Below are 17,836 nucleotides of genomic sequence, written 5' to 3'. Positions count from 1 at the left end.
TAATGATGAAAGAAACATAAGTATGGAACACTGAGAAAAATCAGCCGGACAGCAAAAGATAGGATTTTGCTTTTCCTTGAAGTTTTGTGGGGAAAACAGATTTTCCTTTCACGCTAAGGAAAACATGACTTGGGAACTAGATAGAGTTGGGGGTTGTACAACATTGTGAATGCACTGAATTCCACTGAATTATTTACTTAAAATGGTTAATTTTATGTTGTGTGAATTTCACCTCAAATAAAAAAATTGCTTAAACCTAAAAATAAGAAATACATGAACATTGTAAAAACTTACAGCTACATTGACACCTGGCTTGGGGATGGGGGTAGAAGATCAACTGACTTATTACACAGGTCTCATTACATTGTGTTTCCACTGTCTGCCTAGCAGCTCTTTTTTAAATGTTTGCAAGCCTGATTCTGGAAGATTTTCAGCAACTTAGTCTTCATTTTGGGAAAAGGGGAGAGCAAGATCTATTCCAAGGGGTAGCAAGTGAAGTTATTCCTCTCTGGTATAGAAGGTGAAAAGAATTACTATGTATTTAATGTATATACCTCCTACATCAGAATATATTGATTGCAGCTTGACAAATCTTGATGTAAGCAAGACCTTTGGACTCTTTAATTATCTGTATAATGGAAGAAAGGGAAATTCTGATGGAATGTGGTAGTTCCTATAAATTTATGCCATTGACATATTGTTTATCTTTCATATGAAACATCCTGTCTTATAAAAAGGTTTAATCACATTTTATTATCCAGAATGTAGCATTTGGCAGAGTGTGCAGCTTAAAGCCATGATATTAGGGTTTGGACTCTCACTCTGACACTTCTGAGTTATTGAAGCTCACCATGCCTCATTTTTCTTTTCTGTAACACAGAAAAGATAATAGGGATATTGTGATAAATATGAATTAACACATTTAAAGATCTTTTAAGTTTGCCTGGCGCAGAATAAGCACTCAATAAATGGTATCTGGTTTGTTTTTTTTTTCTGACTTTTTCTTAAACTTTAATCCATAAAAGCACACCTAGAGAAATGTATGGAATATATACAACATAAAGGCTCTTTCCTTACCAGGATATCTTTGTCGTGGCTGTAGTGACCAACTCCAATTGCAAATGTGCAGTTGACTCCCTCTTTCTCATCACATCCGTGGTTGTGGTTAAAAGCTTATTTCTGTTTTTCTGTAGAAACTGAACAGTTTTAGCTACCTTTATTTTCTAAAAATTCTACACTTCAAACATGCAGTGGATTTGTTTGAAAAGTAAAACCAAGAAAGTGTAAATACTATTTTCAATTCTCTATATTTGGTTTAGACATAATCCCTATCATTTGTAAATTTTCACCAGGAATCAATGAAAAGATTTGAGAATGAACCTGAGCTATAAACCTGCCATTAGAACATGTAATTAGTCAGTCAGTGGCCATAAAGAGTATTTGATTCTTTGAAAGCTGTTTTCCTTTTTTAGTATTGTATGGCTGCAAGTGATAAACAGGAGAATTCTCTCTCATTCTCTCTCATTACTATTTTTGTTTGAAACTCCTCAGCTTCTTGCAAGATGAAACTCTAGGTTTAAATGTTATTTTCATACTAAGCCACCTTTTAAATTTTACTTTACAGATCAACAATCAAGATTCTGAAGGTCATAAACTTTCTGATGGTGGTGGTAAGCCATGGCGTCAGATGATAAAGTCGCCATCTTAACTGATGATGAAGAGGAACAGAAGAGAAAGTATGTGCTTGCTGATCCCTTTAATGGTATTTCCAGGGAACCGGAACCACCTTCCAATGAAACACCCACCTCCACAGAAACAACAGCTATTCCTGAGGAGGAAATAGACTGGATAGAGAAACATTGTGTCAAAATAAACAATGATCTTCTGATATCCAAGGTCTTCTATTTTTTCTTCTACTCTGCATATGGCTCTCTTTACCCACTCTTGCCTGTGTATTATAAACAGCTGGGAATGTCACCCAGCCAGAGTGGATTGCTAGTAGGTATCCGATACTTCATTGAATTCTGCAGTGCCCCCTTTTGGGGGGTAGTTGCAGATCGCTTTAAAAAAGGCAAAATCGTCCTCCTCTTTTCTCTTTTGTGTTGGGTTTTATTCAACCTGGGCATCGGATTTGTCAAACCTGCTACCTTGAGATGCGTACCAAAGATTCCCCCAACATCTCGTCCCACTAATTCAAGTCACCTGTTAACTGTCCTGCCAACCAACTCTTCCATTACCACATCACCAAGAATGCGTGAGAAAAGGAGCCTGCTCCCTTCCACCTGGCCGGTGTTTGTAGAAACGGGGCCCAATGTCACAGAAACGGTCATCTTTTCGACAGCTCCAAACAAGACCAGTATGCCCACTCTGCAACCGCAGACAGACGAAATTACTGACCATATTACGGACTTTACCTTGAGTCCAAGCACAGCAACCCCTGCCTTCCCGGGAAACGTAACCACAGAGACAACCACCGCTATTGTCAGTACCACCAAATCTTTACCTTCTGATCAAGTCACTCTTGTTTACGATCAACAAGAAGTGGAGGCTATATTCTTGGTGATCTTGGTAGTCGTCATAATAGGAGAATTTTTCAGTGCCTCTTCTGTCACCATTGTGGACACAGTAACACTCCAGTATCTGGGAAAACACAGAGATCGCTATGGATTGCAGCGCATGTGGGGCTCCCTGGGCTGGGGCCTGGCGATGCTGTCTGTGGGCATTGGAATTGACTACACTCACATAGAAGTGCTCATTGATGGAAAGGGGTGTAAACCCCCTGAGTATCGGAATTACCAGATCGTCTTCATCGTCTTCGGAGTTCTCATGACCATGGCTTTGATTGTCGCCACTCAGTTCCGGTTCCGCTACAACCATTTCAAAAACAATGAAAATAAAGGAAAAGAGGTGGAGATCCCTCAAGTGGAGAGGAACAGCTCCACAGAGTCCTCTGAGGAGACACCAACCACCACGAGCCACTCACAGGCGTTCAACTTTTGGGACTTAATCAGACTGCTCTGCAGTGTGCAGTATGGTTCCGTGTTGTTTGTGGCGTGGTTTATGGGTTTTGGATACGGCTTTGTGTTCACCTTTCTCTACTGGCATTTGGAAGACCTGAATGGAACTACAACCCTCTTTGGGGTCTGTTCAGTCCTGAGTCATGTGTCTGAGCTGACAGCTTATTTTTTTAGTCACAAGCTTATTGAATTGATTGGCCACATCAGGTAAGAACATGCTTACTTTTGCTGCCCCCTCAGCAAGTGAGTCTCATCTTTTTATAATTTACAGCTCCTTTTAGCACATATAAGGAAATTGTAATTTGTATTGGGGGTGGGGTTGGAATGGGAATGGGGCTTTCTGTTGCTCTTCCTCCTTAAAATAGGAACAAAAGGAAGGAAGTAATGAACCTACTTGGATTATCTAAAACAAACAAGAAATGCTGCTTCCTGTCTGTATGCTAAGAGGCTCTTGCAGTAAATGTTTTCAGGTACCAGGAGCACAAATTTAGTGACTAGATTATTCTGTGGACTTTAAAGGGTCCACTGGTCCCAGGCATTTGTGAGGGAGGGTTTAAGTGGATAAAGTGGATTAGGTTCTTTCAGCCTTCAGTTTTTCTCAGCCACTTGTTGACACAGATAGAGCTTGAATATATGGTTGATGAGGATGTCCATTAGATTTAATGAGGCTGTAACCCACCATAATCACTGATCCATGATATTACATGGAGGAGATTCTTATATGATTTTTTCCTGATTATTACATCCATCTCTGCATCTTTGTCTGCCATGAAGACATGAGACATTTAAAAATCTTCCTTTTACCTAAATTTCCCATGAAATCTTTTTAGTCAAAAAATATATATAAATGCCTGGTGTTTCTTATATAATGTTTCTCACCATTAATGTTTGTCTGAAGTTGACTGAACAGTACCTTGCTTTTTATAAGGCTTCCTGCTCTGTTGTTGGCTCTAAAATGTAGAGCCAGCTACACTTAAGCCTTCTTACTTCAGAGAAAAGCATGGCATATCTCTCCCTAAAATTTGAAATTGCTGTAACTGAAAAAAAGCAACCATGTTGTGTTTGTATGTGGTAATTGTTAAGTCTGTCTCTGAGAAATTAAAAAGGAGAAATAGATACTGACAAGATTTAAGAAACAGCGATCTTCTTTCCTTTCCTCTTAACTGAAGATTTTAATTAATTAATAACTTAAATAATTTGATTTAATTTAAAGCTTCAGCCTAGAATCATTCTTTTCTCCAAACAATTGTGAATATTTTTTTCTTGTTTGGTTGGTTTTGCTTTGGGAGGCTGTGTCCTGCCGCTTTTGTTTCTCAAATCTTTGACCCCTTTGTTGTCACTAAACAAAGTCAAGCATTGTGTAGATGGTTCCCAGACCCACAGGGTCCCCAAGGCACATTCAGTGGGACCAGTTTGAAAAGAGTCTTGTAATACTAAGGACTTGGAATGTCCTTTAACTTTGTCCAGGTCATGTTTACATTCTCTGAGCTTTGTGGATTGACCGTGATGCATTTAGACACTTCTCTTAAGCTTGAGTGTATGAGGGGCTTCTCTCTTCAACTAAGCATCTTTTTTTTTTTTTTTTAATATTTTATTTGTTCGTCAGAGAGGGAGAGAGAGTGCGCACAAGCAGGGGGAGCGGCAGGCGGAGGGAGAACGGGCCTTGGTCCCAGGACCCCGGGATCATGACCTGAACTGAAAGCAGATGCTTAACCGACTGAGCCACCCAGGCGTCCCTCAAATAAACATCCTTAAACACAGTCATTTATTCCCAGAAAGGTACTCAGTTAGGTCTTATAAGTGAGCAGAGTTCCTAGATGTCATGGTTTATCGGTCACTAGCATTAATTGAGTATTGACTCTGTACAGAGTATGAGTATGCGTTCTATTTTCAAAGAAATTGTTAGGCTCTTCTCACGTGCTAAGAAGTTCCTTTTCTGTCTTTGCCTTTTGTCTGAGGTGTATGTTTTCATATAAAATCCTAGCAGTTTTACTATTAATTTTGTGAAGTACATGAAGCTTATACTTGTTTTGTTTGGTTTTTTTTCCCTGAGCATTATTAGTTACTCATTACTTAAAAACCTATAGCTCAGGGGTACCTGGGTGGCTCAGTTGATTAGGCATCTGCCTTAGGCTCAGGTCATGATCTCAGTGTCCTGGGATCAAGGCCCCTCGTTGGGCTGCCAGCTCAGCAAGGGAGGCTGCTTCTTCCTCTCCCTGTACCCCTTCCCCTTGCTCGTGATCTCTCTCTCAAATAAATAAAATCTTAAAAAAAAACAACCACCCTACAGCTCACTCTAATTTTCTGGTTTTATGTACAGAAAACATCTTCCTTTTCTTATTTAACGATGTGATGGAAGAAAAAGGCACTTGTGGTCACACTGCTGTCCCAAGAGTCTACTGGGATTCCATCAATTTGTGGTCATTTATCTCTTTTGGATCTTAATTCTGTCCATTAAACATATTATCTTAACTACTTTTAAAAGATTCTATTAGCTGGATTGTGATTATGCCCACTATTCAAGCAAAACAGATGTTTCTTTTGGTAAGAATTTGGGAGCCCAGTCAGGTGGTGGTGGTTGAGATTTGGGGGTTTGAAAGCATGCTGATGACAGCTCTAAACCTCTCACTAGAAGACTATCATACATTAAATAGCTGACAAAGAGAAATTTTCTTTCCATGATTGATAGTCTTCTGTGTTTTCCTTATAGGATCATAAGGAGGGATCTGTCTGTGGCTCTTATGTATGCATGTATGTTTTTTCAGTATTCTGTGACTGTCTTATTGGGAGTTTGTTTTCAGGAGTTAGTACTGCCATAAAAATTGTGAATATCTTAATGTGGTCAGAAGTGGGTTTGACACAACTTTTCTATGTGGATTCATAATGAAGAAAAATTCATACCAGAAAACAGTTTTTTAAAACAGCATGTCCAATTTTGAAGTACTTATTATTTTAATAGTTAGACAGTTGGGGCCCAGTTTTTCAGGGAAATAAGCTATCAGTCTAAACACACACACACACACACAGTAAATGATTTCTGGTTTTGATCTTGGATTTTGTCCTTCTCTGGAAAGTAGCTTTCTCAGGCAAGTAGGATAATTCTTTTTTTTTTTTTTTAAAGATTTTATTTATTTATTTGAGACAGAGAGCATGAGAGGGGGGAGAGTCAGAGGGAGAAGCAGACTCCCTGCCGAGCAGGGAGCCCGATGCGGGACTCGATCCCGGGACTCCAGGATCATGACCTGAGCCGAAGGCAGTCGCTTAACCAACTGAGCCACCCAGGCGCCTGGCAAGTAGGATAATTCTTAATATTTCCACTCAGAAAGGTAAATTTCTTTTGATGTGGAATCACAAGACTTTAGAATTTATAGCAAATATATAGGCTAATTTATATAGAGATGATAACTAGACTTCTTTAACTAGAAATGTAATGTATCTTAAGGGTATATTTATCCTGCTGAATGTTTTAACAGCTATGAGTAGGGTTGTGATCAAAATGCATTACAATTAATAATTTGTAAATTTGTAAATCATTACTGTCCAATATTAGGCCATCACGTATGTTATTTGATTGAAATTTATTTATTTTAAGGGACACAAAAATCTACTCAATCAACTTGACTTTGCCCTAAAATTCTTTTTTTTTAAATTTTATTATGTTATGTTAATCACCACACATTACATCATTAGTTTTTGATGTAGTGTTCCATGATTCATTGTTTGCGTCTAACACCCAGGGCTCCATTCAGTACGTGGTGCCCTCTTTAATACCCATCACCATCTTGAACTCAAGGCCAGTTTTGCTATGCAAATGTTATCTGGAAGGGGTAATAGATTAACCATTTTTAGCCATTAATTTCTACTTAATAGTAGCGAAATATCCCAGTGAGCTAGCTATCAGCTTGGGAAAGAAGGAAATATGTGACCCAAATAGCAAGAGGAGGAAAACCGGTTTTCCTGGTGTGGGAAGACCAAGAACCCAGGACAAGACACTGGGCTACCCGCTGAGGACACGCGGGAGGTGGGACGTGACATTTTGCCACTGGAGGAACGGCCATCAGCATTATAAGAAGGAAGAAACTCTGCTGTTGGGATGTTCAGGGAAGGCTTCACAGAGAAGGGGGAATTTGAGCCTGCCACTGAAGGAAGGATTTGGAGAAATCTTGTTCCTTTACCTACGTTTTGCTTCTTCTCCTCTCCCTTGTTCTTACCATGGCTTCGTGCCGTATCAGCTGATCCTAGATCTGCCGGCTCTCAGATCCTGTACGCACCGGGCCTGGCAGGGTGCTGATTTCTGCAGGCAGCTTTCCCCGAGACCTGGTCTCCGGGCTGCTGCCTGGCCCGGGCCCTGCAGTACTTCTCAGCCGGCGGACTCAGCAGCACCGCTGGTAGGACTCCTGGTGCTCAGGCTGCGCTCAGACCTACCGCTGAGGACTCTCCAGGGGTGACCGAGGCATTCACCTTTTTGAAAGTTCCCCAGCTGATTCCACTGTGCGACCAAGGTTGATAACCAGCAAGCTGGTGAGAGGCACAAGGGGAGGACCTGAGGGACGGAGGAAGGGAAAAAATTCAGGGCATTTCCTTCTCTCTCTCTCGCTCTCTCTTTTTTTTTAAGCTCAGGCAGTGTCTTCTGTGAGTTTTGGCGACCTTCCCTCTAATCTTTCCCGGCCTCGGGCACTTTCCTCAGAGGCAGATCCGGGCTCAGCCACTGAGGCTCTCTGTGTGCAGCCCGCTCCTCTCCAGTCTCCACCCCGCTCCCCAGCCTCTCAGGCTGTCTCCTCGGCTCTGGAGACCTCGCGCCTGCCAGGCAGCATCCGAGAGCCGCCCTGCCTTCTGTGGCCCACCGCTGTGGTGGCCCTGAGCCCTGCCGACAGGCCCGTTCCCCACAGCCTCCCCCCCCCTCCCCCCCGGGCCTGCAGAGGCTGCCTCAGTTCTCTCACCAGACTGGACTCCTCAGCTTGTCCCGCAGCTCGTGATGAACATGCAAAAAGAACGTGGACCTGAAGCAGTTTTTTTCTCTTCTCGCTTCTTAAAGGAGTCGTCTTTTTTCTTTTTTTTTCAGGGGAGGAGGGAGGGGCAGAGGGAGAGAGAGAATCCTAAACAGGCTTCACACCCAGCGCGGAGCTGGACGTGGGGCTCGATCATACAACCCCGAGATCATGACCTGAGCTGAAATCAAGGGCCAGATGCTTAACTGACTGAGCCACCCAGGCGCCGCAAGGAGTCTTACTTCTTTTTTTAAAAAACGACTTTTATCATAATAAAATTTTTGAAGACTTAATTTTCACAGTAAATTTGAAATTATGTAATACATTCTCTAAAGAAGCAAACGTTACTCTTATTTAAAGGTCAATCTGTCCCTCTCCCTCTGCTCCTCCCGCACCCCCATGCACTAGTGCTCTCTCTCTCTCTAAAAATCAATCAATAGAGATCAAATCCCTGCATGTTCAGTTTAGCTGAACAATTATTTAGGCTTAGAGAATGCCAGGTTCATGGGATGCAGGGACTAGCGCTAAGAGGACTGGCAGTTTGAATGCCAGGTGGGTGCTGGGATCAGGAACATGAACTTCACCCTGGAGGCATTAGGGAACCTTTGCAAGGCTCAGAGCAGGGGAGGACCATAGATTTGCACTTACTTGCAATGCAGTGGGTAACTTTGAAGTAGGGAACCCACTGAGAAGGTTCTTAAAATAGTCCAAGGGAGAGGTGATACAGGAAGAGGTAATACAGGGAGAAGTGATACAGGCCTGAGCTATAGCAGCACCAACAGAAATGGAGGGAAGGGATGGATTTGGGAGGTAAAATTGACAGAATGGTTTGGATGTGGGAAATGAGGTAGAGATCCCCATGTTTCCAGTTTGGGTGTGGTGGTTCCACTAAAACCAATAGGAAATTCAGGAAGGGGAGATACAGATTTGGGGGAGTGTGATCTGAATTCAGTATTGGGTTTATTTAGTTTGAAATTGGAATATCTAGATGTGAATGCGTAACAGATAGTTGACTACTACAAGCTTGAAGCTTAAACTGTATTCCCAAGGGATACCGATCTGGGACAGTTCAAACTGTGAACACGGATAAGATCAACAAGGAAATTTTGTGGTCAAAGAAGAGAAATGGGCCAAGGAAAATCAATTATGGTTGTCTCCAAGAATGTATTCCAAATTTCTGATCTTATTGAAATGTTGGTCTATGCTTTATTGCTTAAAGTAGGTATTCTCATGCTCAAGAATGTTTTGTGTTGGGGGAAGTGTGTGGTATGGTATTTACTGTAACCTTTTTCCACATCTTACTTGAGGAGGAAATGACTTCCTGAGCTCCCCTCCAATGTCATCACCTGAGCCAGACACCCTCTATGAGTGTTTATAAAGTGGACCTAAGACATAAACAGGGGAAAGAGAAAAATAAAGGGAGAAGGAATGTAAGGAGCAGAAAGGGAAAGAAAGAAAAGTAGAGAAAGGAAATGCTGCTTTCTCAAGGGGAAGGTTTCTTCCTGCCCTTATTCATGAAAGGCAGTGCTCCATAGCGGTTATGAGCATGGGCTTGGAGTCACATTGCCTGGTTCAGAGCCTGGCTTTGCCATTTGGAACTGTGTGGCCTTGGACAAGTTATATAAGTTTTTGCATCTCTGTTTTGTCATGTGCAAATAGGAATACTATTAGTACCTACCTCTTAGTTTGGGGGGGTTTAAATGAAGACAAATGAGCTTAAACATGGCAGCTGCTTAGCACAGTGAATGGCGTATGTTAGGAGTTCAGTTGATTTTTAAAAATTATTACTACTTTGTAAATCTTCGGATATATTATGTCACTACAAGGGCCACTGAAGATGATAAAAACAGAGGAGCTTAATACAGTATCATAAATGTACATATCATTAAGGTTGCAAAGTGTAAATGTTTGTGATTTTCAAAACTAACATTCTTCTCAAAAACATCTTGGTCAAATTGAGTTTTTCTTCCCCTACTTTATGATGACTAGATTATTTATAGACTCCTTAGTGCCATTTTTTTAGAGCTGTAAATAGCTGGCATACAGAATGGTTATAATTGTTGCTGTCATTATTTATATGTGATAGATTTCTATTTTTTCTATTCCTTTCCCACTTTACCTTCAAAGACATTGATATCCATTTTTATAGGAAAAGCCTTTTAGAGCTATTTCAAGCAAGTATAGATTCTCATTATTTAAAAAACTGTAAGCTGTAGATTCTCAAAAGTTAGAAGAATTTATGATCAAGAGTTGAAAGGGAGTAATCTGGGAGTAATTCTTTACAAAGTTGTTCTTTTCAAAGGAATATAAAAACCAAATTACTCCCTTTCAACTCTTGATCATAAATTCTTCTACTTTTGAGAATCTAATTGGAAAGAAATATGTGACCATATTATAGCTACCAAGCTGACTTGTTAATAACAGCATTACTGGTAATTGAGCCATTCATAGTTCAGAACAAAAGGTAGTATAAGTGAATCCAGGGCTTTTATTTATTGATGTCATATTTGGTTTGTTTTCTCTTTTACCTTTGGTTGACTGAGGCACTGAGTGAAAGAGAGAAGAACTCACTCCATATAAGCTGTAACTTGTGGTTACAGCCAGTCCCCTTCACCTTCAGGCTGATGTGATGATTGTCAGGGCGTGCGCCAGCAAGAGTAAAGACAGCTCCTACAAATTCATTACCTAGCCAACACCGTGGAGACGATGCTGCAGTGCAGGGTATGCTCAAGTTAGACATTTCCTATGGCCTGAAAATTGCATTGTAAGGTATACACCTATCTGGAAAAACTTACACACATGCAGAAAGACATGTACATGGATGTTTACTTGCCTATGCAGCTTTCTAACAGTGGAAAAGAGAAACAGTCTAAATATCCATCAATTGGAGAATGACTATGTTCAATATAGTATAGTCATAAGATGGAAGATTATGCAGAAGTTAAAAGGAATGGACTAGATCAATATGTCAACATGGAAAGCTCTTAAAAATATGTTGAATGGACAAAAAAGCAAGTTTCAGAATGAGACGTAGCTTGGTACATTTATGCACATTTTAACAATGCATATTAAAAGCGGCTGCCTTCGGCTCAGGTCATGATCCTGGAGTCCCTGGATCGAGTCCCGCATCAGGCTCCCTGCTCAGCAGGGAGTCTGCTTGTCCCTCTGACCCTAACCTCTCTCATGTGCTCGCTCTCAAATAAATAAGTAAAATCTTAAAAAAAAAAAACTCATAACACATTTTTATGGGTACACCTATATGTATAGAAAGACGTTTACATTTGGAGAGGAAAAAATACATTTCAAATCCATATTAGCCCTTGTTTTCTGGACAGGATGTAGAAAAGAGAGGACTGTGGTGGGGGGACAAAGAGGACAAGGAGAACCTCCACTTTATCTGTAATATTTTATTTTTTTAAGGAAATATGGAAAAATATTCATAATTTTCCATTCTTGGTGCTGGATATATGTATTGCAGAATTTTTTTTTTTGGATTTTCTATTGGAAAATAGCTGAAAGCTTGTCTACTTATAGTGAATCCAATATAATTATCCTCATATTGAAGAATTTTTATAGAATTTTAATTGGCTCCTTCAATAAGTATTTGTTAGGCACACACTAGGTGACAGGCACTTTTTCTAGACCCTGGGGATATAACAGAGGCTCTCCATGGGACTAATAAACTGTTGGGATAGACAATAAGCAGTAAACAGATATTTTATTTCCAATAATGATGAGTGACATATGGCAAAAATAATGCAGGATGAGGATTCACAGAGTGACTGAGGAGAGGTGACTGTTTTAGCTTGGGCAGGCTGCGAGGCTTTCTCTGAAGAAGTGACATTTGAGCAGAGTCCTGAATGAAGCCACCCAGGGAAGACTTGTGGCACAGAGGAAACCACAAGTATGAAGGGCATGAGGCGAGAATGAGGAATAGCAGGAAGTCAGCAAGGTGGGCAGGGATACTGCAGGACCCTGAGGGCCACATTAAGAGATAGCATGTTACACGTCTAAGAGAGTGGGAGCCATTGGCGAGCCTGAGCAAGGGGTGATGTGAACAGATTTCTGCTTTTATGTTTTGTTTTGTTTTGTTTTTAAATGCCCACATGGGTGGTGAATTTATCATCATTATTTACCTTGCTCTAGTTTAGAAGGGGTCCATTTTACTTCATTCTCTGAATTACAGAGAAATGGAGTCATTTTCTTCCTGAGTCATAAGCTGGTAATTATACACTACCTTTGTTGATTTAGTGCTTTCCACCAATCCAGATGAAGGGTTCGGGTTTTGGTTTTGTTTTTGTTTGTTTTTTTAGCAACTTCAAAATTTCAGAATAGCCATACAATCTAGAGGATAAACAAAAAATAAAAATTTAAAATTTAAAAATCTCCAACCTTAACAAAAAATATAACTACAGGATGATATAAAAAAAATAATAGCTGGTATGCTGTCATTTGAGGGCTTACTCCAGAAAAGTGCTTATAAAGGCTTATACTAAATGCTTTACCTCCAAGCCCTCATTTAACCCTTTTAACGGCCTTCTGAGTAGAGAGGAGGGGTTCAGAGAGGTTACACAAATTGCCCATGGTGACACAGCTAGTAAATAGCAGAGGTAAGATTCAAACCCAAGCCACTCAGACTCCAAAGCTCATGATCTCAGCTACTTTATTTATTCAATTATTTTTGATCTTAGCTACTTTATAGATTCATGGGCACAGGTGTAGGGCGGCAAGTACTTTGTCCCTTAATGCAACCCGATCTCACCTCTTGGTCTTCCCTTTTTCTATTCTGAATGACCAGTGTCCAGTACAGCTTTTTCGCCTGTCTTAAGCAATCTCCCATATCTTCCTGGTAAGATCTCCATTCCTCTAAAATGCCCCATTCTCTCAAATTATTCCTTTCATCCCCCCCAATAAAATTCTTATTTCTCCAGATTAGCTGCCTTCAGATAGTGTGAGGATGAGAGTAATATAAAACTCACACTGAATATAAGTGGCAAAAACTAATGTTTCTAATGATGACTGTGTATCATATGGAGTTAATTCACAATTAAATATTATGTTCACTCAGTGTTTTCTTAAAGGAAGTCTTTATTAAAGACCAGGCTCTCTTCTAAGATACAGCGTTGAGCAAGATAAACAAGGCACCTCTCTCATGGGGTTCACATAGCATGGAAGACCATAAAACAAAAATATTGGGTGATACAGAAATGTTAACGTAGGCACCTAAGACATTGGAAATGGGAAAAGAGTAAAGCAAATAAAAGTGAGAGTTCTTTGGGGCAGGACTTTGTATAGATGCAGCAAGGGAAAAGTTATTTTATGAACTGGATACCAGATAGGTGGTGGTGCCACTCACCAAGGGAAGGATCTCGGGGAGGGGGAAGAGGATTCTGGAGTATGGAACTTACAGAAATCTTATGAGACAGTGGAGATGCCCATTGGGAAATTGTATTTATAAGTCTAGATCTTGGAGGAGAGGATGAGGCTGGAGATGTCTTTTGGGAAACATTGACATATATGTAGGAAAGCTAGCTCCATCCCATGATTTGAAGTTTTCTGTAACCATCTTCCTCCTCTACTTCCCTCCCTTCCCTCCAGCTAGTAAATGCATTTTAGAAAATCATCCACCCCAAACATGGAACATGTTACGTTCGTTGTTACCTCTGGAAGCAGTGACACAGAACAGGACTGTTGAAAAGAGACAAGTTCAGTGCTTCTAAGATGGGGATGAAAATTATATCCTAAAGTCAGAACACGAAGTCTTGATAAATATATCCCTAATGTTCTCTTGATGTTAATCACTCATAACTCAAGACCTTCATCCTAGGATGAACCTCCATTCACCCTTAGGAATGGTGGCCCCTGCATTTCTATGGGACTGGAGAAACACACTGCTGGAGGGAATTTGATGCCCAAAATAGCCTAATGGCTTCGGTGTGATTTTCTGTGCAATTGATAAGTTGCACAGAAAATTGATAAGTTGATTGATAAGTGCAATGTAAACTAAGGAAGCAAACCAAGACTGGCAAACAAATCAATTATTATTTTTTAATATACATGTCTGAGTGTAGGATTATTTTTTTATTGCCTTCCCTCAAGAATGCTGATAGCTGGAATATACATTATTCCACAGAGAAGATTCTTGTATCTTTTAAAGGGAACCATTTTATTCTATTTCCTAATTAGGTTAAATCAGAAAATCACTCTTTCCATTTCTAATTTCTAGATCACCAATAAAAATAAAGGGAAATAATATTATAGGCTTCACAACTTATAGTTTTCATAAATATTTTTATTGTTACATCCACCTTACAAGACAGTTAAGTTTTGTTATATTCATTTTACAGTGGCTTGATGAGAGCCGGATATCCTCCATTGGTGGAAAGACCATGTTGACTCCCTGGGGGTCTGGGGTGGAGCACCTGAAAACCTGCAGTCGGGGTTCATGGAGCCCCAGGCTATGTTCCTAATTGTGTCAGAGAGCGTTGGTATTAAGAACAAGAAGCCCGTTGCTGTGGACTGAATTATGTCCCCCTGAAATCCATGTGTTGGAGCCCTAACCCCCAGTGTGATGGTGTCTGGAGACGGGGCCTTTAGGAAGTGATTAAGGTTATATGAAATCGTGAGGGTGAGTGCCCTTATAAAAAGAGACACCAGTGAGCTTGCTCTGGCTTTTTCTCTCAGCCATGGCAAGGCACAGTGAGAAGGTGGCCTTCTGTAAGCCAGGAAGAGTCCTCACCAGAATCCGACAGTGCTGTCACCCTGTTCTCAGACTTCCAGCTTCCAGAACTGTTAGAAAATAAATTTCCATTGTTTAAGCCACCCATTTTGTAGTATTTTGTTATGATAGCCTATGGTGACCAAGACATGTATCCTAAAAGATAGAGCAAGGAGAGCCTTAGGTGCGTATAGAGGGCTGGGATTCCCAAAGATTCTAAGAGTCAGAGGAGAGTAGAGTAGGAGGAGGGCCCTGTGGCTTAACATTGGGATGATTGTGGGAGTGAGTCAGGCAGTGACAAACTTATGTTTTGCATGGGTACTCATTCCTGGTAGCATATATGTTGGTTGGGTGGGCAGAACCACCGTGCATGCCTAGGAAGGAACAGATTTGCTATGATTTGCCCAAGGTTTACCCTGCTGAGTGGTAGAGTAAGATAGAGCCGGGGTCTCTGGCTTATAGATCCCAAACACTTTTCAGTGTTTCAGATAATAATGTTGGCATCCATCAAAGTAGATGAAGACTGGTTTCATTATTACTTCATTACTTCAAGTTACTATTAATTACTAATACTCTTTCATTACTACTAAGTTATTAATATTAAGTTATTCTTAGTTCTATCAATGAGATTTTGTTAGAAATCTAATATGTTTCCAATACGGGTAGAATATCACAGCAAATTTTTGTGAAACAAGATTTTTAAGGTAGAATGGTCATTAATTTTTGTGTGTGTATGAAAAAGAACACCTTTCAGATTTCCTTCACTTTGCCTCAAAGCCTTATGATCAGGGTGGAGGAGCTCTGCTGACTATGGGAAGGGTGTGGGATTTGACAGAAGACCTCGAGTTTGAGTCTTGGTTCTGCGATTTGTTTAGCTTTGTGATCCTGGCAACTTGGCTAACCTTTCAGGGCCTTGATTTCTTCAGCTATAAAGGAGGACTCATGATAACTCTTGCCCTTTCTATTTCAGAAGATTACTGGCAGGAATAAATGAGATACTAAGTGGGGAAAGTGCTAAAGAACTGGAGAACATTATAGAAATATTAGTATGAGGTCTTAGGCATGGTGAGGGGCCTGCAGCAAGCAGAGGTCTCAAGGCCACTGAGGTTGATGCTCCTTTTTTCCTTAATGTCACAGAAATGTGTGGGTTTGAACAAAATCTAATATTCAGTTAGAGTTCCCTATTTTATAAAAGAATAGAACAAAATATCTAGTCATAAAAATGTATTAATAAGTTTGGGATAAGAGTATACTGTAATTGTCTTTGCAACATTTTTTCCTTTCTTAAAAAAGCCATAACCTAATTTTCCCTTCAGGGAAGGTGTTTAGCATTGTGAGTTGGGATTATATTGAATTAAGTCTGAAAGCCAGTGAAAGTTTAAGAAAGAGAGAAAGAGAGGGTGATGACTCAAAACCAGTGTTTCTAGGGTAGTTGACTCCTCACAGTGGCTTCTGTGGAGCTACTTCAGGGATCAAGGAATGGAAAAGATCAGGGCTCCTTTCAACCCCCTGGTGGGCTGAGCCCATCTCAGAGATTTCCCAGGCCCCTCTAGAGATCCACAGTGTTGATGAACGCAGCTTGTGTCTGCGGTCAGACCGACCCAAGATGGAGACTCTTAAGACAGCCCCTGTCTTTGCTCTCCTCTCACAAACCTGTTAGGGGGGTGTGTGTGGGGGGGTGCCCCTCCCTAGTTTCTGTTCCTTACCCAGCCCAAGCCAGATAGCCAGTTTCTGATTATTTGACTTCAAAGTCTGCCTGCTTGGGGGGCTGAAATCCTGGCTCAACTTGTGTCCTCCCTCAACACTGACACTTGAGTTTTCTCAGGCTACCTTGGCAGAAATGGGCTTTTGGCCCATTTTATCTCAGAACAAAATTTTGCTTATCAGTCAACTTTTCTTTTGTGGTCCAGGATATTACAGGACAGCTGTTGACTGGCATTTGCTTTATTGCTTTCCTCTTATGCCATTCCTCCCAATGATTCATCAAAGTTTAAAATGTTAACCGTCTTCTAAAGCCAACTCAAACATACATCCAACTTCCCTGATCCAAGGGTACAGCTGTTACCAGACGCATGACCACGCTGACACCACCAGGCCCTGTTGCTGCCCGTCCAACGCAGAGGCACTTCTCAGGCCCTTGTCCAGGCCTGACTTCATGCAGGAACACAGCACATTGTTCTTATCTACCAAAAGAGACGTCAGGCAAGGGGGCAGGGACTTTGGCCTTGCACTGGCCGACCGATTTTGTGGCCCTGTTCTGCCTCTCTGGATCTCTGTTTCCTTGTCTCTATAAGAGGGTTAGACTTGATGCCGTGGCTTCTTTGAGATCGGACTCTATGATCTAACTTTCTACTGTGGTTGGTTTTAGTACGTGAAAAACCACAGAGCAAACCTCAGTGCTCCCTCCCCACCCCCCACCTCTGCAGATTCCGAATCCGAATGGCTTTTGCTGATAAGTCAGAAATGTGCACAAAGCCATTCATGCAAATTCATCCAGGCCATGTCCGGACGACAGACCGACAGACCGTCTAGTCAGAGGTAGGCGATATGATTTATGATAGCAGTCGCTGGGAACTACGGAGAGGATTTTCTTTCTGGAAAGCCAGTTGACTTGAATGGAAGTTAGAATCCTAAACCTTGACATTTCTTCATGGACTGGCTCAGAAAGAATCCGTAAAAGACTTGGCTGCCCTTGCTGAAATATTTGCATTTTATTCGATGGTCGTTGACACGTCTGCACAGTATTGTGCAGTTTTTCTCTACATGTTTATTTGATCTTTTCAGAACCCCTACAGTAGAAGCAGGCCCGTTCTGAGCATTCCTGAGAAAAGTCTTCCTGCAGGATGTCCGTGCCGCGGACTCCACCGCCTCGGCCGGGGCGCAGCCGACGCCCCACGCGCTGCCCGCTGTGGGGACGCGCTAGTTCGCACTGTACGGCCAAGCCCCGCACTTTACCTCAGCCGCTGGAAAAGCAAAGAGCAATCGCCTAGATAACGTAAATGAATAAATATGGTCAGATGGGGCTGTACAAACTGCGAACAATGCTTCTCTAAGGGTGCAGCCTCACTCCGACTTGAGAAGCCAGGGCAACTACCACTGCTGTCACACATTTT

General features: G+C 41.2%; 1 protein-coding gene across 4 annotated transcripts in view; it reads left to right on the top strand.

Moving 5' to 3' along the window:
• Positions 1-17,836, top strand: part of MFSD6 (major facilitator superfamily domain containing 6) — a 68,881-nt gene that overhangs the window by 21,574 nt on the left and 29,471 nt on the right. For 3 of the 4 annotated variants that reach the window (XM_035007512.1, XM_035007510.1, XM_035007511.1), the window contains exon 2: positions 1,625-3,224. In XM_035007512.1, the coding sequence (XP_034863403.1) occupies positions 1,678-3,224 (1,547 nt within the window). In that variant the 5' untranslated portion in view covers positions 1,625-1,677. Of the gene's footprint in view, positions 1-1,624; positions 3,225-17,836 lie in introns of those variants that run through there. The other variant, XM_035007513.1, reaches the window with a different exon arrangement.

The sequence above is a fragment of the Mirounga leonina genome, unplaced genomic scaffold (genome assembly GCF_011800145.1).
Source record: "Mirounga leonina isolate KUSES-001 unplaced genomic scaffold, KU_Mleo_1.0 Mir_151, whole genome shotgun sequence".
In the NCBI taxonomy this organism is placed as follows: Eukaryota; Metazoa; Chordata; class Mammalia; order Carnivora; family Phocidae; genus Mirounga; species Mirounga leonina.
Note: the sequence above shows the minus strand (reverse complement) of the source record. Positions and strands in the feature narration are given on the sequence as shown.